General features: G+C 44.7%; 1 protein-coding gene across 6 annotated transcripts in view; it reads right to left on the bottom strand.

Moving 5' to 3' along the window:
* Window positions 1-22,258, bottom strand: part of LOC137413669 (uncharacterized) — a 108,937-nt gene that overhangs the window by 38,110 nt on the left and 48,569 nt on the right. For all 6 annotated transcript variants that reach the window (XM_078765952.1, XM_068099107.2, XM_078765957.1 and 3 more), the window contains exon 5: window positions 10,826-10,966. In XM_078765952.1, the coding sequence (XP_078622078.1) occupies window positions 10,826-10,966 (141 nt within the window). The remainder of the gene's footprint in view (window positions 1-10,825; window positions 10,967-22,258) is intronic.

Below are 22,258 nucleotides of genomic sequence, written 5' to 3'. Positions count from 1 at the left end.
CGGTACATCGCGGTTTTTTCTCGCTAGTATATGTAAAATTATATCGCGGATTTTTCGCTATATCGCGGGATTTTGCGGTATAAATGTATTTTTATATACTATTATTTTAAATATTTTTGTGGTAAAATAAGCATTTTCTAGCCTAAAAAATTAAAAAACGTAAAAAAATAAGAAAAATACAGTAATTAAAACATATTACAAGAAATAAAATACTGTACATAGTGTACAGTAGAAGGGTAGACAAAGAGTCGTGCGTATGGAAAACGCAGATGCGGCAGCTTCCACTTGTGCGAGTTACCCACGTGAGATCGTACACGGCACGCTACTGGCTGATGGATTAGAGGCGACCAACCAGAGTATGGTGTTCTGTATCCTGGGCTCTGATTGGCTCAGCGACCACAGCATCATTCTCTGTATCTCCCGCGCATAGCATGCATTCAGCATCTCGCCTTGTCCATTTCACATCGACGTGCGATCGCTACTCGTAGTGTTACTCTGCGGTGTTGTGTTTGTGTGATTTATCTGTAAAAGTTTTAAATTTATTTCAACCCCTACAATGCCGCCCAAACGTTCTGCACCTTCTAAGGTATCTGGCACTGAACCTAAGCGGCAGAGGAAGATGCTAACCATCGTTGAAAAAGTGCAACTTCTCGACATGTTAAAGCAAGGGAGAAGCTTCGCGGCTGTAGGCTGCCATTACGGCATCAATGAATCTTCGGTCCGGTACATTAAGAAGGACGAAAAGAATATCAGGACGACAGCAGCAGTGTCTTTTAACAAGACTGCGAAGAGGGTGGTAACGTCCCGCAATAAGGCCATTGTAAGGATGGAGTCTGCATTGGCCCTGTGGATCAGCGACTGCAGGAGGAAGGATATCTCGCTGGATACCAACACCATCCGCACAAAGGCCAAGAAACTTCACGATAGTTTTGCTGAAAGCGGTGACGATCACGACGGCGACGAGGAGGACGAGGACGACAATGCAGAAGCAGGACCATCGAGTGCTTCTCCCACCAAACAAACCACATTCAGTGCCAGCAAGGGCTGGTTTGATAAGTTTCAGAAGCGCTTTGGACTTAGGAGCGTTCCTCTGCATGGGGAAGCTGCCTCTGCGGATAAAGCTGGAGCTGAAGAATATGTGAATAACACATTTAAAACGCTCATCGAGGAAGGGGGCTATAGGCCCGAACAAGTCTTCAACATGGATGAAACGGGCCTATTCTGGAAAAGGATGCCGTCTCGCACTTTTATTATGAAGGACGAAGCCAAAGCCCCCGGATTCAAGGCCCAAAAAGATCGTGTAACGGTAATTATGTGTGGGAATGCTGCGGGTTTTATGATTAAGCCAGGTCTTATTTATAAGTCAAAAAACCCAAGGGCTCTCAAAAACAGAAATAAGAATGTGTTGCCAGTTTACTGGATGCACAACACTAAGGCCTGGATGACTAAAGTTCTTACATCTGATTGGTTGCATCAGTGCTTTATACCGGAGGTGAAGCTTTATCTGGCAGAGAAAGGCCTCGAATTCAAAGTGGTTCTGATCATGGACAATGCTGGAGGCCACGCAGTTGATCTATCGTATGATGGTGTGCAGATAGAGTTCTTGCCGCCGAACACCACATCGCTGATTCAGCCGATGGATCAAGGCGTTATTCGCGCTTTTAAGGCGCTTTATACGCGAAGCGCCCTGCAAAACCTCGTTGATGCTATGGACTCTGACGAAGACTTCTCGCTGAAGGCGTACTGGCGTGAATACACCATTGCATCGTGTCTCCTAAATATTCAGAGGGCCATAAAGGAGATGAAGAGTGCAACTTTAAATGCCAGCTGGAAGAAATTGTGGCCAGAAGTCGTCCATGACTATAACGGGTTCTCTCCTGAAGAGGTTTATCATTCCGCAGTTGATAAGGCTGTGAAGCTGGCAAAACTTCTTGGCGGAGATGGCTTCAACAACATGACTCACGAGGATGTTAATGAGCTGATTGATGCCCACTCACAACCGTTGACGGATGAAGACCTCACGGAGATGACGAATTCAGCAAGCGAGGAAGAGGAAGAGGACCCCGGGTCTCAAGAAGAAGAGGAGGTTGGCCTAACACTCGAACGGCTCGCAACCATGGTCAGAATGGCCAAAGACCTTCAGCGAGTGGCTCAAGAATGGGACCCCCACATGCTTCGTTCGTTGCAGTTTGCAAATACCATCGAGGGGGGCATGACGGTTTATAAAAACCTTCTTGCACAGAATAAGAAGCAGCACCAGCAACTCCCCATAACCATGTTCCTCACTCGCAAGAAGAGACAAGTTACGCCTACGCCTTCAGCGGAAACTGAAGTTGCAAACGAGGGCGAAGATACTACACCACCTGACGAAGCGCCTGATGCAGTGGCGCCTTCAGAAGAGCTGTAATGCTCTTTCTGGCTGTGCAGTACATTCATCATCGTCATCACCTTCATCGTCATCAGTACTGCACAGCTAATTCATCATCATCTTCATCACGCAAGTTGTAGTATTGAAGAGCCGAGGCTCTTGCTTGATATGGACGAAATGACGGGCAAGACACAAACTCGTCCGAGAAGATATTTATTCTCAAAACCAACTCGGGAACACTGAAAAGCCCATTTATCGGGCTGCATTATAAAGCACAACCAGAAACCGAAAGCCACGCCTCTCAAGCGTGGCGTGCTTCGGTGGTCACGTGACCAGCCACTCTCGCGCCGGGGATCCCCGCCGGTGACGTCACCGGCTGGAGCAAGGAGATTCTGATGCTGGTCTTGCTTGGGGAACCCATGGGTAGCTACAGTATCTTCAATGGTGAGTACCCATTAGAATTTTATATGTTGTTAAAATTACGTATGTTTAAGAGCGTAAAAAGTGTTTAAGAGTATAGGAAGTGTTTATAAGAGTATGGGAAAGGTTAATAAGAGTGTGGGGAGTTCATAATGCTTTAAAATATATATAAAAAAAATATAAAAAAATATGGTCGCTACTTCGCGGATTTTCGTTTATCGCGGGGGGTTCTGGAACGTAACCCCCGCGATAAACGAGGGTTCACTGTATATATATATAAATATATAATATATATATATATATATATATATATTATAATATATATATATATATATATATTATAATATATATATATATAATATATATTATAATATATATATATATATATATATATTATAATATATATATATATATATATATATATATTATAATATATATATATATATATAATATAATATATATATATATAATATAATATATATATTATATATATATAATATAATATATATATATATAATATAATATATATATATATAATTATATATATATATATATATATATATATATATTATATATATATAATATATATAATATATATATATATATATATATATATATATATATATATATATATATATATATATATATATATATATATATATATATTACTGTGTTGGCATGATTAATACATTAATCAAAGGTGCAAAGTAAAGATTCGGGTGTTATAGATGCAGCTACAAAAATTTTGTGCTTTGTGGAACTGGCTGAGGGATAGGAAGCAGAGTGTTTGTCAGTGGGGAGTTGTCAGACTGGGAAGTTGTAAGTAATGGATTACATGCTGACTGGCACCACTGGTGTTTGTAATAATTTACATCAAAGATGAGTTAAGATACCAGGGTTAAGAGATCAGACGGGGCTTGCTTTGATCTCTCCACGGCATCAAAGTTTGAGTGTTTTCCCGTTCGTTTCTTTGTCAAATTTCCGCTGCGTATTTTGTTGTGTATGTGTTATTGTGTGTTTCTATTTGGTTTTGGTTTTGTAGTTGTTGCAAATTTGTGTGTAATTAGTCGTTTCTTTGTCCGCGCCTCGTGCGGCCTGGTGTCTCGTGCGGCCTCCTCGTCTCGACTTGTGCCCCGCCCCCTATATTCTCGTTTGTTCTTTCACCTCTGCTCCTGCTTTCTCAATTCCACGTTCTCACTTAGAGACTTTTCCCAGATTGTTTTCATGGTTTTGTTTAAATATTTATTTAAATATGTTTAAACCGCAGCGGTGATCCCCCCCCCCAGGATTTCCATGTTTTAAACGTTTCCCAGTGTGTACCCTGGATAAGAATAGGTACGCCGTATCCCTGCGTGTCGTAGGAGGCGACTAAGAGGGTTGGGCGTCAGGAAGGGCATCCGGCTATAAAAAACATTGCCTCAAAAAGAGAACCATGACAATTACAACTACATGTGGGCAGGGTACAGCCCGAAGTGGAGATCGGTTTCTGAGGTTTGGGACATGGAATGTAGGGACAATGACAGGGAGATCAGGAGAAGTGGTGGAAGTATTGGTCAGAAGAAGAGTGGACATATGTTGTGTGCAAGAGATGAGATGGAAGGGAAGTGGTGTGAGAATGGTGAAGGGTAGGCAGGGACAGAAATACAAGTTTGTGTGGCAAGGGTGCCTGGAGGGCGTGAATGGTGTTGGTGTCCTGTTTTCTGAGGAGTTTGTAGACAGTGTGGTGAGTGTGACTAGAGTGAGTGATAGGTTGATGATGGTGAAAATGATGATTGGAAAGCTCTTGGTGAACGTCATCTCGGGATATGCTCCGCAGGTTGGTCGGAGCGATGAAGAGAAGGATAAGTTCTGGTGTGCGATAGAGAAGCTGATGGAAAACGTGAAAGATGAGGAAGTTGTTGTGGTAGGAGGAGACCTAAATGGACATGTGGGAAGGAGTATGGATGGTTTTGACGGAGTTCATGGGGGTTACGGATATGGTGTGAGAAATGGAGAAGGTGAAAGGATTTTGGAGTTTGCTGATGGAGCTGATTTGTTGATTTGTAATACTCAGTTCCAGAAAGAGGATAATAAGCTTGTTACATACACGTCAGGTGGGTCGACTACAACCGTTGACTACCTGATGGTGCGTAGGCGAGATAGGGGGCACCTCCGAGACACAAAGGTGATCCCGGGGGAGGAGGCTGTTTCACAGCACCACTTGGTTGTCTGCGACGTAAGGGTGAAAGGTGCGAGGAGAGCTCGGCGGGTGAAGTACCAACCGAGAATGAAGGTGTGGAGGTTGAAAGAGGGGACAGTAAGGGAGGCATTAAAAGAGAGGCTGAGTAGGGTCGAGGATGATGTGGTTGAGCTTGAAAGTGGTTGGATGTCAATGAAAGCTAGTCTGTTGGGAGCCGTTGGTGAGGTATGTGGATGGACAAAAGGACCACCGAGGCACTCGGAAACATGGTGGTGGGATGATGAAGTTGGAAAGAGGATTGACGAGAAGAGGAAGAAGTTCAAGGAGTGGCAGAAGGCGAAGGGTACGGGAGCAGAAACAGCAGAGCATGAAAGTTATAAGGCAGCCAGGAAGGCTGCAAAGAAAGAGGTAGCAAAGGCGCAGGAGGCATGTAGGAAAACGTTCGGAGAACGCTTGGATTCGGAAGAGGGTCAGAGAGCGGTATTCAGGATTGCAAAGCAGATAGCGAAAGAGAGGTGTGATGTGATGGGGGTGAGCTGCTTGAAGGATGAAGTGGGACAAATCGTTGTCGACCCAGATGGAATTAAAGGAAGATGGAAAAGATATATGGAAATGCTGTTGAATACAGAGAATGAATGGGATGGCAACATAGAGAGTAACCCAGTTTTAGGACCGGCAGAGAAGATAACTGAGAAGGAAGTTGAGGAAGCGATAAAAGCAATGAAGGGTAGAAAAGCGGGAGGGCTGACGGGAGTTGTGGGAGATATGTTGAAGGCAGCAGGAAGTTGGGGTGTGAAGAGAATGACAGAGATCTGTAATCTGGTGGTGAAAGAAGGCCGCATTCCAGTGAATTGGGAACTGAGTACCCTCGTCCCTCTATACAAGGGGAAAGGTGACCCTCTGGAGTGTGGCTCGTACCGAGCGATAAAGTTATTGGAGCATGGAATGAAGGTATTGGAAAGGGTGTTGGAGAGGAGGATAAGGAAGAAAGTGAAGATCGACGAAATGCAGTTTGGATTTATGCCAGGAAGAGGAACGACAGACGCGCTTTTCATTGTGAGGCAGTTGCAGGAGAAGTACATGGAGAAGAGGAAGAAGTTGTTTCTTGGGTTTGTTGATCTGGAGAAAGCATTCGATCGGGTTCCACGCAAAGTATTGACATGGGCATTGAGGAAGTTAGGAGTGGAGGAATGGTTGATCAGAGTAGTGATGGCAATGTACAAAAGAGCGCGCACAGCTGTAAGGACGAAGGACGGGAACAGTGGTGAGTTTGGGGTGAAGGTGGGAGTGCATCAGGGGTCGGTACTAAGTCCACTACTATTTGTAGCTGTGATGGAGGTGCTGGCTCAGAACGTAAAGGAAGGTTTACCGTGGGAGTTGTTGTATGCAGATGATCTGGTGTTGATTGCGGAAAGTATGGATCGACTGAAGGAAAAGATGAACACGTGGAAGGAATGTATGGAGACAAAAGGTCTGAAGGTGAATATCGGAAAGACGAAGGTGATGGCAAGTGGTAAAGCATGTGGTGAGGTGGAAAGAACTGGGAAGTGGCCCTGTGCTGTGTGTAGGAAGGGTGTCGGAGTGAACTCCATTCAGTGTACAATGTGCGCTGAGTGGGTTCATCAAAAATGTAGTGGTCTGAGAGGGTCATTAACCAGTGTGGCAGCTACATTCAAATGTAAGGTGTGCACAGAGGGAGCTGCAGATGGAGGAAATGTTGAGTTGGATCTTGGAGACGGTGTGAAGCTGGAAGGTGTGAAAACATTTTGCTACCTCGGAGACATGCTGAATGGAGAAGGTGGATCAGACTCGGCAACGGTTGCTCGAGTGAGATGTGCATGGAAGAAGTTTCGGGAATTGAGTGGCATGCTGATGATGAGGGGAGTGTCGTTGAAGCTGAAGGGAAAGGTGTATGCTGCATGTGTGAGAAGTGTTATGATTTATGGGAGCGAGACATGGGTAATGAACGTAGAGCAGCAACGAAGGTTGGAAAGGGTGGAAATGCGAATGGTTCGACGGATGTGCGGAGTATCGTTGAGAGAGAGGAAGACAAATGATGAATTGCGAAAGATGATGGGAATAGAGCCTGTGATTGATGCTGTGAAGAGGAACAGGTTGAGATGGTTTGGTCATGTGTTGAGGAAGGATGAAAGTGACTGGTTGAGAAGAGTGATGGAAATGAATGTAGAAGGAAGTAGAGGACGGGGAAGACCGAGAAAGACTTGGCTAAAGATGGTGGAAGAAGAAATGCGGGCAAGGGGGTTAACAAGGAGAGATGCAGAAAATAGGGCAAAATGGAGAAGATTGTCATGGGGACCGCAAGGCTAACCCCTGCTCTAGCAGGGAAAATGGCCTTTTAAAATGCATGTTGTGTGTTGTTTGGTTAAGAGATCAGCACTAGGACTGTCGTTGTTCCTCAGAGATCAGTGCCCAGACTGCTGTTGTTTGACATTTATATCAACAATCTAGACATGAGGTTAAGAGTGGATTTACAAAATGCATAGATGACAGCAAGCTTGGAGGTAAGGTAGATATAGCATAGGAAGGTGAGAGAGAGGGGGGGAGGGGGAGGAGGAAGGTGTTCAAATTCAAGAAAGCCGAGACACTCATTGGAAGGCACAAAAATTGGCATTTGCAATTTCATGTTAGGAAGTGTAAGATATTGGGTTTGGACAGAAACAATAGAAATGGGGACTACATAATGCAAGGTGCTGCAATTATATAACCTGTTTCACAGTAGAAGGATCACATAAAGGTGATAGATAAAGAGTTCAAGCAGTCAGCATAGTGCCAGGCAGCAATGTGAAAAGCAGATGGAATATTAAGTTGTATTCGCAGTAATTTAGTGAGGCCTCCTCCCAATTATAGTATTGTCCTGTCCTTGGCCGATAAAGACCGGCCTCAGACGAATAGCCGAAATGAGCTTTAACTCCGAGGCATATTTTGAACCTCGGCAGGATTGTCTTTGGCAGGAAAGGCCCGAAGCCTTATCTAATCGGGAACACACGGGGTTAATCCGAACTCACAGAACAAAGAAACATAACAAGACAAGAAATTGAAAGTCAACAAATAATGATTTAATGAAAATAATACAAGCAATTAAAATGAATGCGAGGTAAAAACGATTTCCTAATTTGAGACGTCTCCATTCAGACTCGTATACAAACAAGGGGGAAAGATAAATAAAAATAACTTCCCTTACTGTAGGGCTGACCCTCAGCTCTGGCCCCAAAGTGCGTCAAGGCGCGTTGGTCGTTGCTGCCGGTGAAGCCGCTTATGTGGGGCACGCTCCGATAATGGTGCCGAACCTGAGCATCAGAAAACGCTTGGCGCGAGCAGGCACTCAACCAGCCCTTCCTCACCTTCACCGGCAAGCGCAACACGGCTCTAGCTCCCCCAAAAGACACCACAGTCCAACAACAGAGAGCGAGCGAGACAAAGATGGCGAGACGGCGTCTTTTCCCTTCAGCTCTCGAATGTTCAACCGCGGATGTCACACTCTGGCCAATCACCGAGCACTACTCAATCATCCCATCACGCCTCCACCAATCATGAAGGCCGGGCGTGGCCTCCGCGTTACGAGTCGTCAGGGGGCAGAGTCTAATCTCTGTTCGGGAATGTTCGGATGACGTCGGGGTTTACTTGCCGATTGGCAAATGTGCTGGCTCTGTCGGACCTGGCGGCGTGGTGAGCGAATGAGTCAATTGCCTGGCCGGCTGAGTTTTATAAGAATATTCGGGAAAAATCACAGGGAGGCAAGCATGTACAGGGGAATTTAACCTTACAGACCCTACCTAGATAGCACAACTCCACTACTCCGTGTGGAGAGACCTAAACACTTAACTGGACATTTGACCCAACTTAGATGCATAGACATGGCTTCTTCTTCTTCGCAACACTCAGAGCATGCTAATTTATACGATTCTGACTTTTCTTAAGATATTTCATGACTATCCCCCACAAACGTAACAGTATTCTGGTTTTGTCACCATATTTGCAGAAGGACAAGCCTGGTGTTGGCTTAGCGGTTAAGGTGCCGGCTTGAGATCCTAGGATCCTCAGTTCGAATCCCGGTCGATCGCTGAATTAACGCCAGGGGGGTTGACTCATCCTGTCATCCTTCCGGGGTAGGCAAATTGAGTACCAGTTCACTGGTAATTCCCTGTGTGTCGCAAAAGGCGACTAACAGGGTTGGCAGCAGGAAGGGCATCTGGCCATAAAACATTGCTTCCAAAAAAAAAAGGGGGACTAAGGTGCCCCCGAAAAAGGCCAACCCCTGCTCTGCAGGGAAATATGGCCTCTAAAGGTGGTTCATTTGCGGAAGGACATATATTCCATTAAAAGGGTTTAACAGCAAAATGGATTAAGGTGCAAGTTAAAAAGTGAAAAAGGAAATGCTTGAAAAGTGTGACAAATCAAAACGATTTAAGTTGAACAAATATTTCCCATGAGAAATAGTTATGGAATAAGTCTGGGTGAGGGATAGGGGGTTGGGTGAGGGATAGGGGGTTGGGGGTTTGGGGGGGGGGGCGTCATAATTTTCACCTACAATATTACCTTTTTTGCTTAAACAGACATAATTTAATCACTCATTCTAACATATTTTTTACAGTAAATACAATGAAACGAAATAATTTTATTAAAGTACAGGGAGGCCATAATATTCTGTCATCCTTTGTAAAATTTGCGACATTGCCTATGTAAATTAAAGCAGCACAAGCAAATTGAAGAGGTTTTAATTGCCATTTAATCAAATGACATTCTGTATAACTGAATAAATGAATGTTATATTGTAGAGGCTATACAATATCTCTCAGGAGAGGAGTTCCATCTCTCAGACAAACAAATAAAAGGGTCAATTAAAAACGGTGGATTTGAAATGGTGTGAATGGTCGACAGAAGATACTGTTAAAATGCATGTGCACAAATTGGCAGGTATTCCAAATGGGGAAAGTCCGATTGTATTTACCATTTTATAGGGAGTAAATTTTGTTAAAGTACTTATCCTGTTAATCAATCAATTTCAGAATTTCTTTCTCTGCATTTAGAGTGAGTGAATAGTTTTGCATGGGTAGAAGTGAATGTCTGAGTTATTTGTATGTACTTAATTTTCTCAAGGTGTTGCTCCAAAAAAACTATGGGACCAACAGTGTTCATTGATAGTTCTGTCATAAATAGTCTTTTCTTTAGACAATTAACAAACGAACCATGTGGTTGGACAAGATGTTCTTTAACTTCAGCTTCTGATTCCAAGTTGATTTGTGTGTAAGCGGTGCAGTATAAACATTTTGATTATCTTGACGGTAATAACCAACATCATTCCCACTTTTGTCCGTAAGCATGTTACAATCAATGCCTTGCAAAATCAAGAAAAATAAGGCAATAGAATGAAAAACAATAAATCACTTCTTAAATGCACTGTTCCCACACCTTTACTCCTCTCTCTTTTGTCCAAGTTGTTACTTATCGCAGAAGAGTTGAAAATCTATTCACAATGCAAGCAATTTAAATTTTTTAACCTTTGGAACAGTTTAAACTTTAAAGTAAAGTTATTGTGAACACATCTTGACATGTCAAATCTAAACCAATTTCACGATGTTATACGAATACATTGATGTCAATAGTGGTAATTTGTTTTTGTCGAAGGTGTGCAAGAAAGCGCATGCATCCATAGGGAAATTGATTTCTGGCATTTATCAATCGACTTAAAAATCCACGACCTTTGTGTTGTGCAAAACTGATGCAATTATCATGCGGCAAAGCTTTGATAGAAACAAAATGATCTTTTGCAAGCGGTTTGTACATAGCATTGTCAAAACAAATTCATAACGTTGTCTCGCGAGCAAGGGTGAACTCACCAGTTGTGTAATGATCACCAATGCCAGCCTCCATAGGATCGTCAGAAGGCTCTTCCTTCACACAAATTCTAATGAAATCCTCATTGGAAGTCGGAGGAATGTTACTTTGGAAACAACCTGCTTCCATCATATCCCCATTCTCTGTATGAAACAAATAGTCATTATGTTGCGTGACAGCGATTATAATGACATGCAAATTCAAACCACAGACTGCAGTGGTTTTAACTACAGATCACAGGATGAAACATGCATCTGGATAATGACCGTTTTGTTAAAAATTGGCCTTCTTACCTTCAAAATAAACCTCCTACATAAATAAATGCATCGACCACTTCAGGCTTTATTAGGATCTATAACGTCAAAAGGTCACGTGTCTGTTTTTTACTCCACCATCTTGTCAGTCAAACTTGACTGGCACACTACTTTTTTATTGCCCAAATCACTGCTGATATTTACAATGACTGACACTAGTTCAATAGAAACCCTTTAGAAAAACAGTGTGACGGATACGGAAGGAGCACACAAAATTATATATCTTAATACTTCTCGAAGTTGTAGAAAAATATAGAATGGTACATGGAAGGAGCACACAAACAACAACCACAATGACAGCAGCAAGAACAACTACGTGTTATAAACTTGTAAAAGATCCATATTTTGTGTTTCACTTAATTTTATAGTCCCATCGAGATTCAAATATATATGGCATATTGTTATGTCGGTTGGGTATGCATATCTAGATCCAGGTATATCTGCATAGGTATCATGCTCCGGCTGTCGTGATAGGAAATCTCACCTGTAATAAGTTTGTTTAGCCCGGTTTGTCGGATTAAGTGTATCTTCGTCCCCATTACGAGGAATGGGGCATGATAAATAGTTCTAGGGATTATGCTAACTCCATTGTATGTGAAATCTATGTATGCAATTGTAATTTATGTAATTAATGTAATTATGTAATTGTAATTGTAATATGTAATTCATGTATTCATGTAATTATTATGTAATTCAAGTATGTAATTCAAATTAAATAAAGATTGTAAAAGTCGTATAAATAAATTAATTCTGGTTTGATCGCCATTTTTCGCAGCGTCTACTACATCACCTTATCTAACACGTTACATTACTTATTAATGCCTGTTGTATGTGTCCTTTATAACGTCCTTAAACACTAAGTTTCCCATTTGGAATGATTTTCAATTTTGTTTGACTGACAGGTGCAGAGTAAGTAAATTGAGTGAATTATATAGTAAATAAATAAGTAAATTGAGTACCAGTTCACTGGTAATTCCCTGTGTGTCGCAAGAGTCGACTAACAGGGTTGGTGGCAGGAAGGGCATCCGGCCATAAAACATTGCTTCAAAAAGGGGGCCATGGTGCCCGAAAAAGGCCAACCCCTGCTCTGCAGGGAAAAATGGCCTCTAAAGGTGGTTCTTTCTTCTTTCTTCATTGTATGTGAAACCTCTGTGATTATCCCTTATGGCAATACATCACATACAGCAGATAGATCCATTAGTGCACACATTAATTAAATTCCCCTGCCGCCACAACGGCTTTGGAAGAACAGACCGGAAGCAACCACACACTAGGGCGCCATAGCAGGCAAACATAGTGCAAGGCAGGCTGAGGCCACGTCCACTTCGCGCGTGATTGGTCAAAAGGGTTTTGATGGGAAGATCACACCATGGGGTAAAAAGCTGGCCACTGATTGGTGGAAGGAAGGTGGAAGGAAGCGACAGTATGATTGGCGAGCGACCGATGGCATGAGACAGAAGTGATGCGGCCATTGGTGGAGAGAGCGCTGACGTGACACCACGGCCGGTAAAACCACTGACTGGCCGACATTTTCTCTCTCGTTTTGTCTTCCTTCTTGCCCGGACCTCTTCCCTTTGCTGCCTCGTGATTCCGCTTGCTCGACCGCTTACTCCTTTCGCCACCTTTGCACTTGACCCTCTCTCCTTCCTACACCACAAACGTTGGGTGCATCGGTGTTCCGTGACGAATCGAGGAAGACGTTGCACGGCTGAAGGGGTGGGTTGCACGCACGCCCGCTTCATGCGAAGGACGCGTCGGGGCCTAGCGAACGATGAGCGTACGAGCGAGGCTTGCCGCAAGAGCAAACACGACCTCGCGTGCGAACAACGAGCGAGGCTTGCTGCTGGAGCAGACGAGACCGGAGCGAGCGGGTGGCTCGGGGCCTAGCAGCACGCGAACGAGGCGGACGGAGGCCTGCTTCGCGCCAACCGAAGCCGCGTTGGACGACGGAGCTGCACAACCTAACGATTCCTGACATCACATCCAGACAGATAAGCTCAAACGTGCACACAACGGTTCCTTTTGATTATCCTTCCATTTGTCTTGTATTTGAAGTGAAGTGTGGGAGCGCTCTATTGGAGGGGTTTAGTGATTACCGGCGCATTATTTTCCTGTCCCGACACCATATTAAATAAACCCTTGTATTATTTTTCCCAATTAACTATAATTCCGTTTTCGTTTGCAAGTTCTTTTCAAAGGGTGAAGACATCGTCAGGACGCTCAGGTAAGCCGCGGCATTCTCGCCCAACCCCCCTGCTCGTGTATGATCCGCCAAAGAATTGGAAACGCCTCGTTAAGCTCGATTCCATCCGTGGACGCTCTGTAGAGTCGTCTACAAGACAATATGTTTGTGAAGTGCAACAGGTTCTCTTTTGATTAATTCCTTCAGCGAAGCGATGGATATGCACACCCAATTATTAGAAATCATACAACATTCCCAATTTCAAGTGCACATTCTCCACTCATTTGTGAGGGTATATTTTACAACCAATGCTAACCTGGACCATTTGGGTATTTGGGTTGGCTCAAATTGGGTTATAAAAGAGCTGGGACTCTATTGAGTAACCAGTGGGTAGAAGTTCCCCTATTCACAACATGATAGAGTACGATCACAAGTAAATCAGCCTCACAGAGTTATATGATAAGCCAGTGTGTTTACAAGCATATTGTGCTGTCCGTGGCCGATGAAGACCGGCCTGACGAATAGCCAAAACGAGCTTTAACTCCGAGGCGTACTTCCAACCTTGGCGGGACTGTCTTTGGCGCGCGCAGGAAAGCCTGAAGCCTTACCTAATCGGAAATGTCAAATTTCAATTCGTTATTTTATCGTCCATGTGATATTGTTTGATTATAGTTAGTTTTGGTTTGAATTTCCTGTAACTCGTAATTAATTAATCGTTTTCTGCCCCTCGTGTGTGGCCTTGTAGTTGTACCCCCGTCGGTGTTTTGTTAACTTAAGTGTGTTTTGCTTGGCTCTTGGTTTTTTCCCTTCTACCCCGAACATAATACTGTCTAACGTTCTAAATCCCCCCCCCCCCCCCCCCCCCCAAAAAACAACAAAAAAAAACAAAAACATTTATTTTATTTTCTCCACGTGTACTGTTGTCTCATCCTGTATTTTCTGTCCAGGTGTGCTGTTCGCCCCACCCCCATTATCTCCTTGCCATCCACCGTTTGCCCTGTTCACGTGACTCGTGGTGGTCCCTCTCGGCTCTCCCCCCGTTGGTATTTTTGTGCATATAAGATTGTTCATAGTTCTGTTTAAATATTTTTAAATATGTTTAACCTTTCCCCTTCTGTTTTTTATTCAGTGGTATATTACAACACGCTGTTTTTCTTCCTATTTAAAAGGCTTTTCTCAATTTCCTCTCCAACTCATTCCACTTCAAAAAAAAGAAATACAATATCTTATACGTCTCCCTCACTACATGGTCTAAATTCACATTCATTCCATCCCTCCTCCATCATCCTGAACCGGATTGCTAACTTGAAAATCACAACAAACCCAATTTGTTATCAATGTTCGTCTTTCATTAATCATCCACTTTCTAAACTCCCCTCTTGCCCCTCCCATCCAAATCCCCCCCCTTGCACCTACACTCCGAAACTTCCCCCTTGCCCCTCCACTCTTAAACTCCCCCCTTGCCCCTCCACTCCTGAACTCCCCCCTTGCCCTTCCCCTCCTAAACTTCCCCTTTGCCCCTCCCCTCCTAATCCCCCCCCTTGCCCCTCCACTCCTGATCTCCCCCCTTTCCCCTTCCCTCCAAAACTCCCCCCTTGCCCCTCCCCTCCTAAACTCCCCCCTCACTCCTGCCCTTCAAAACTCCCCCCCAATCCCTCCCATTCAATTCTCCCCCCATACCATTCCTCTCCAATTCTCTCTCCTCCCCCCTCCTCCTCCAAGCTGCCTCCTCCCCACTTCGTCTCCCTTCTATCTCATACCTCCACCCCCCCAAACCTTCTACTTTCCTCTGCCCCCCCTCAAACAACCCCTCACTGTGCCGCATCCCTTCACCAGCAAACCTTTCATCCTCCTCATCCTTCCCTTTCTTGGAACTCTTCTGCAACATCTGAAACACTATCAACTGCTCTCCCTACCTCCCCCTCTCATCCTTCATCTTACCCTACTCCTCCCCTCCCCTGTCCTGTACCCGATGCTCCCCCTCTCTCTTCATTAACGGTATGGACCTCAAACATCCGGGGCCTTCGCTCAAACCTGACTGATCTCTCCATACAGGTTGCTTCTGACAATCCAGACTTGATCTGCTTAACAGAGACTTTCCTCCTTCAAGATGTCTCTGATTCCTTAATATCTCTTCCTGGTTACTCCCTCCTCCGGTATGATAGACCTGAGCCTCGGCCTGGTGGTGGGGTGGCTATCTTTGTCAAAAACTCTCTTCCTCACTCTCCTTGCACTGCTCTCTTTCCTCCTCACCCGCAGGAGTACCTCTGGTTACGGCTTCCTCTCCGCTCCCACCTTTTGTTCATATGTGTTCTGTACCGTCCCCCAAACAGTGATGACTCCATCTACATTTCAATGTCTGACAACATGGACCAACTTCTATCCACTCATCCCAACTCTCTCTTCCTCATATGTGGTGACTTCAACTGTCATCATGCCACCTGGTTGGGTGTGGGTTCCTCTCTCACTAGTCATGGCACCTCAGCAAAGGACTTCTGTGACTCACTGGGATTGACACAATCTGTCAATTTCCCGACCCGGATCTCAGCCAATGGAGTATCTTCTCTTCTAGACTTGGTTATGACAAACTTCCCTGCTAATGTCTGCTGCTCTTCTTCTGCTCCAATCGGTTCTTCTGATCATGTGCTTGTCAAAGTGGACATCTCTCTGGCCATTCTCAGAGAGCCTCCTCAGCGTCGACGAGTCTGGCATTTCACTCAGGCCGACTGGGACGGTCTTCAAGCAGCCATCAATCGTCTGGATTGGTCTCCCATCTCCACTGCCTCTGACATCAATTCTTCCTGGGAATTCTTCCAAAGCAAACTGATCTCTCTCATGCACAGATTTATCCCATCTCGCCTTCAATTGTCTTACCCTTCCTCCCGTCCATGGTACACTGAATCTTGTGGTGAGGCAGTTGCCCTGAAACAACTTGCCTTTGCCTCTTGGAAGGCTAATCCAACTGAAGGAAATCTCAGTTCCTTCCACCAAGCTCGGAACAAGTGTGTGTCTACCCTCAGGAGTGCCAGGAAGCACTATCTCTCCTCACTCAAGAATGAACTCTCAAACCTGTCTCCTTCCTCCAAATCCTGGTGGCGTCTGGTCAAATCCGTTTCTGGTGTTTGTTCCCCCTCCATCCCCTCCCTTACCTCAAATGGACACACAGTTGACATCGCACGTGACAAAGCCGAATGCCTCAACTCTGTGTTCGCCTCGAAATCCTTAGTCCCAAACCCATCTCTCTCTGTTCCCACCTTTCCCAGTCGAACCCAACTGCTCCTGGACTCTGTGTCCTTCTCTCCTGACAAGGTGGAGGAGTTTTTGTCAAACCTCGACTCTGATTCTGCAACTGGACCAGACGGCATCAGCCCACGGGTCCTAAAATCCTGCTCTGCCGCTCTATCTCAACCTCTCTCTGTTCTTTTCACCCTATCTTTTGCTCAAGGTCATCTGCCAGCATCCTGGAAATCAGCTAACATTACCGCTTTACACAAAAAAGGTGCAAAAACAGATCCTTGCAACTACAGACCAATCAGCCTGCTCCCAATTATCAGCAAAGTCATGGAATCCATCATTGCTTCGGATATGAAATCTTTCCTCTTCTCCAATGGCTTGATCTCTGATCATCAATTTGGTTTCAGACCAGGTCACTCTACTCTGGACATGCTGCTTCTGCTGTCTCAACAATGGATGGAGGTCCTCAATGCCAAACAGGAAATCAGAGCTGTCTCCCTTGACATATCAAGGGCCTTTGATACGGTCTGGCACCCAGCTCTGCTCACCAAACTCTCCTCCTATGGTATCCATGGAAATCTCCATGCATGGCTTGCGGACTTCCTCTCTGGTCGTAGTCAACGTGTGGCCCTGAATGGATTTCTCTCATCTCCCCTTCCTGTTCAGGCTGGAGTTCCCCAAGGAAGTGTGCTGGGCCCTGTGCTTTTTCTGGTCTTTATCAATGATCTCTCTGACTCTCTGGAAAATCCTCTCTATCTCTTTGCTGATGACTCCACTCTCTGCCGCTCCATTCCTCTTCCCTCAGATCGGCAGTCTGCAGCCTCCTCACTCTCTGAAGACCTGGACAAAATCACAGACTGGTCAAACAAGTGGAACATGTCTTTCAATCCTGCCAAATCTCACTCTCTTACTATGTCTCTCCGAAAAGATCGACTGGACAACCCTCCCATCTACTTTCTCAACAATCCTCTCCAAGAAGTTCTGTCACTCAAGCTTTTGGGTCTCACTATCTGCCATGATCTTTCTTGGGAAAACCACATTTCCAAGCTGGCCTCCAAAGCCAGTCGCCGACTGGGCATCCTCCGTCGTGCGAAGTCCTTCCTCGGCACACCTGAGCTCCTCACCACATACAAGGCTTTCATCCGCAGCTCAATGGAATACTGTTCTCCCCTATGGGCTGGTGCTCCTGCCTCACACCTGGCTCGGCTTCACGCTGTTGAATCCAAAGCTTTCAAAATCATTGGAATCTCCCGCGATGAAGCTATCTCTGAGGGCCTTTCACTCACTCACCGCAGGCAGGTAGGTGGTCTTTCTGTCTTCTACCGACTCCTCTCCGGCCTTGCTCCCCCAGCTCTCTCTGTGCTCTGTCCCCCAAATATTCCTACAGGTCGCACAAGATCTGCCAGCAACCCTCTGATGGTTAAACTGCCGAAATCTCGGCTCTCTGCTCACCTTCACTCTTTCATTCCTCTTTTCTCCCGCCTGTGGAACAAACTCCCACACTCCCTTCAATCCCTCTCCTCCCTCCAGGTCTTTAAAACAGCTGTTCACCACCATCTCTTATCTTCCCCCATCCATAACCTTGATCTTTTCTACCCCCACTAATTCACCCCAGATCCACCTTGTTTGAAATTCCAACTTATTTCCTGGAAATCCTGGCAGTGTCCATATGTTTATACCTCTCCCACCCCCCCCCCCTTCACATGCCTCCCCCCCTTCACATGCCTCCCCCCCTTCACATGCCTCCCCCCCAAAGCCCCCTCCCTCCCACAGATCTCTCGATGTCTCCATGTCTCTCGGTCCCTGCTCTCAAATGTTGTGTTTGTGTCCTTCCCCCTCTCTCCCCATCTTGTCTACCGCTCCCGATGTTATTTGTTTTATGTGTCTGTTTGTCTTTCTGTGTGATTAATGTTCGCTCTTTCACGAGCCTCGATCTTGTATACAAATAAAAGAAAAAGAAAAAGAAAAAAAAAAAAAAAAAAAAAAAAAAGACCAATACTGTAATAAATAACTGTAACTGTAATATAATAACTTTATAATAATAATATAATACAGTTACAGTAATATAATAACTGTAATAAATACTGTAATAACTGTAATAAAGAAATCCAAACCCACAAACACAAAGACAGGACAGCAAAATCCACAACACAAGAATGAAATGCAAAAATAAATCAGTATCTTAACTCAAAAATGGTTTTGTGTTGTCATAAAGATAATTTTATTACAATATTACTTTGGATGCAGTATTACTTTTGATGATTTTGTGTGCTCCTGTCATGATGTCATATTACATGATGTCTGTCATGATTTATTATAAATGGATCTTGGTCGTAGAATAATAACTAGAACGGCACTTTTCAAAGTCACGACGTCAACTGCTATGCCTCCACCCACATTATTACATCATTTTAATACTTGTATCAAGTTTGTGCCCAAGTAAATCCATTCAGTTGTGCCCAAGTTAGCACATTTTTACCTGACATGTCCTCTGACCTTTGACCTATTGACCCCAAAATTGATTCAGTTAATCTTTTCATCATTATCACTTCAGCAATTCTCGAGTTATAGTCATATTAAAGACTTTTACCTTTGACCTATTGACCCCAAATTCGAATCATTTAATATTTACATAATTATAAATACCCGTGTCAAATTTGAATTGGATCCCTTCAGCCGTTCGTGTTATAGACCTATTACAGATTTGACCTTTGACCCAAAAATGTAATCACTTAATCTTTGCAATATTATACATACCTGTACCAAGTTTGAATTAGATAATTTCAGCCGTTCTCAAGTTATAGACCTATTACAGACTTGACCTTTGACCCCAAAATCTAATCACTTGATCTTTACATCATTATACATGCCTGTACTAAGTTTGAATTAGATCACTTCAGCCGTTCTCAAGTTATAGACTTATTACAGACTTGACATTTGCCCTTTGACCTCGTGACCCCAAAATCGAATCAGTTCATCTTTACCTCATCATACATACCTGTGCCAAGTTTGACTAAGATCCCTTTAGCCATTCTCAAGTTATCATGGCAACGAAAACCTATCACGGACGGACAGACAGCCGGATAGACAACCTGAAAACATAATGCCTCCGGTGACTTCTTCGGCGGAGGCATAAAAATGTTACCGTTTCAACCACTGCATTAAGCTCCAAATCTTTTTTAGTTAAGCTCCAAAATTCTTCTTCTTCAAACCTGTCGGACCCCGACATTCGTGGGGGATATGTCCCTGGAAAATGCTGCGAATGCCGAATCCGCGAATATGCAGGCATTGCTTTATTGGGAAAAGGGGGCGGGGAGGATAGGTTCCTGGCGATTCGTGATTCACGAGGGAAAATCAAAAGTCCCGTGAAAAATCGCAAATACGCCTGCGAAAAACAGTGAATACATGAAACACAGGGCCATGAATGTCGAAGATCAGAAAAACCTGCAAATACGCCCATGAAAAGAATGTGGAATTGCATTGTGGGGCATGGTTTATGCGCACGTACAGCTGCTTTATGTGCGACACATGGAAGATGCTTTTAGAACCATTATGTGCACAGCTGGTTGGAAATGGTGTTTGTGTGGCTGGAAGTGGTTTATGTGTGACGCATAGAAATGCCTTTTAGAAGTGTTGTGTGTGCGGCTGGTGGGAGATGCGGATGTCTGCGAAAAACCGCGAATACGCAAAGCACAGGGCCACCCACAAATGTGGAAGCGGGTCACATTTTACCAACCGCGAATGTCGAGGTCCAACACCAACAGTATTGGTAAGACGGGCTTTTAAAATGGGCATTAAATGGACAATTTTTTGCGCAAAGTAAATTGATTATTACCAATTGTACCAAATTTTATTTATTTATTCTATGACAACAGAAACCCTTTAGAATAAAGTTTGGCAGACAGATGGAGGGATGGTGCTCCTTTTAGAAATAGATACATGTATTATGAAGGTAAAATTGTTTGGCAATGATTCTTTTGCTTGACCCCAATAACCACCCACATCGTTTATTGAAGGGGTGCCATTTATTTTTCAACCCGCTCCCTGGGTGGTGCTTATTAGAGGGGAGACATTTAATGGAGGAAATACAGTGAATTTTTCTGTGTGGCTGTTCTAGTAGGAACCGTTGGCCATTTGAGCACAATATAAACATCACTTTCAATGACCATTTCTGTGTGTTCTCATTTAGATATTGATGGATGTCTGCCTGCATTGTACATTTTACTTCCCATCTGACGTTTGTCATCATATTGTCGCGCGGACCCTTCGGTTAACACCAGGGCTCGCGGATGGACGAGAACGGAATTACTGGAGGCGACGCTCAAAAACGGATTTTGCTTTTGTAGCGCGGGAAGGAGAAGGGAAGAGGCAGCTGCGGTAAAAGTGCGTACTTGTGGAAGGCGAACGAACTCAAACGGCACAAGATTTGCAGGGAATGGAAAATAATACAAGGGTTTATTTGCAAAGGTCGGGACAGGGAAAAGCACGCGATACGAAATAAAAGTCCTAAGTTGGGACGTCCCCACAACTCACTTCAGAAACAAGACACAGGAATGAATGAAAGGAAAAGAATCGTCGTGTGGCTGTGAATGTGGTGCGTCCTTATCTGTCTTGTCGTCTTGTCCCTACGCGGCTCCAAGCTCCACTGCACACCACGAGGTCCCTCGCTCCAGCACCACAGCACCACGAAGGTCCGAGCCAACGCCCTCTCCGTTCACATACGAGGTCCCGCCCGTTCACAGCACCGAGCCCCGCTCCTGCACAAGCACCCAGCACCGCTCCAAGCACAAGCACCGAGCACCGCTCCAAGCACCACGCAGATGGCTAGCCAACGACCACCAGGACTGGCGTGCCCTTATATAACCTCCCCAGTGACGTCAATCTTCGACGTTTCCAGTCCCTTCTTCCCAAGCCAGTTACCTCCCTCACAGCTGCATCCTCGTCCTCCTGTCCTGATTGGCTCCCGGCCGCACACGCTGGCCCTTTCCCATTTGCCGAGCGCCTCCCGCTTCGACCAATCACAGGCCTCCTTGTGGCGTTGCTATGCAAGTTCGTGATGCATCTGGCGGTAGCTACCAGGTGGTGCCCTGGCCTGGTTTCCTGTCCGTTTTCTTCCAAAGTCATTGTCAGGGAAGGGAATTTAATTAATGTGTGCATTACAGGGCCTGTCTAAGTGTTTATATGGGTATGCATTGCCATAAGGGACAAAGGTTTGATTACCAGGTGTGACACACAGGGGTTTATCTTAATCCCTACACTATCTAACACTCGAACATCTAACACTCGAACATCCTGGTATGTCCACAGGTATACTCCTTAACCGACAAACCGGACTAAACACAGTACTTATTACAGGGAGATTCCCTATCGCGACAGACGAAGCATGTTACCTATACAGATCTACCTGACTCTAGATATTGCTCAACCCTACCGACATAACACAGCCCCCCCCCCCCCCACCCCCCGGAACCGTAGCTCCTGCTAGGTTCCCTGCAGGCGCTACCATTCCAGTCTTAACACATGTGAAATCCCCCAGTTCACATTTAACCAATACAATTCCAAAACACATTTCGCAATAATCACCACTTATCCATATTTCAATTTCCAAACTCACGATCACATAGAAACACATAACCACAACACAAAAACATACGCCACCCACAAGACTCTGTGGCACACATTCCATCCCCTTCACCGGCCATGTC

The sequence above is a fragment of the Myxine glutinosa genome, chromosome 1 (genome assembly GCF_964187855.1).
Source record: "Myxine glutinosa chromosome 1, kmMyxGlut1.1, whole genome shotgun sequence".
NCBI lineage: Eukaryota > Metazoa > Chordata > Myxini > Myxiniformes > Myxinidae > Myxine > Myxine glutinosa.
The sequence above is the reverse complement of the archived record's forward strand: the minus strand, read 5'-3'. Positions and strand labels throughout refer to the sequence as shown.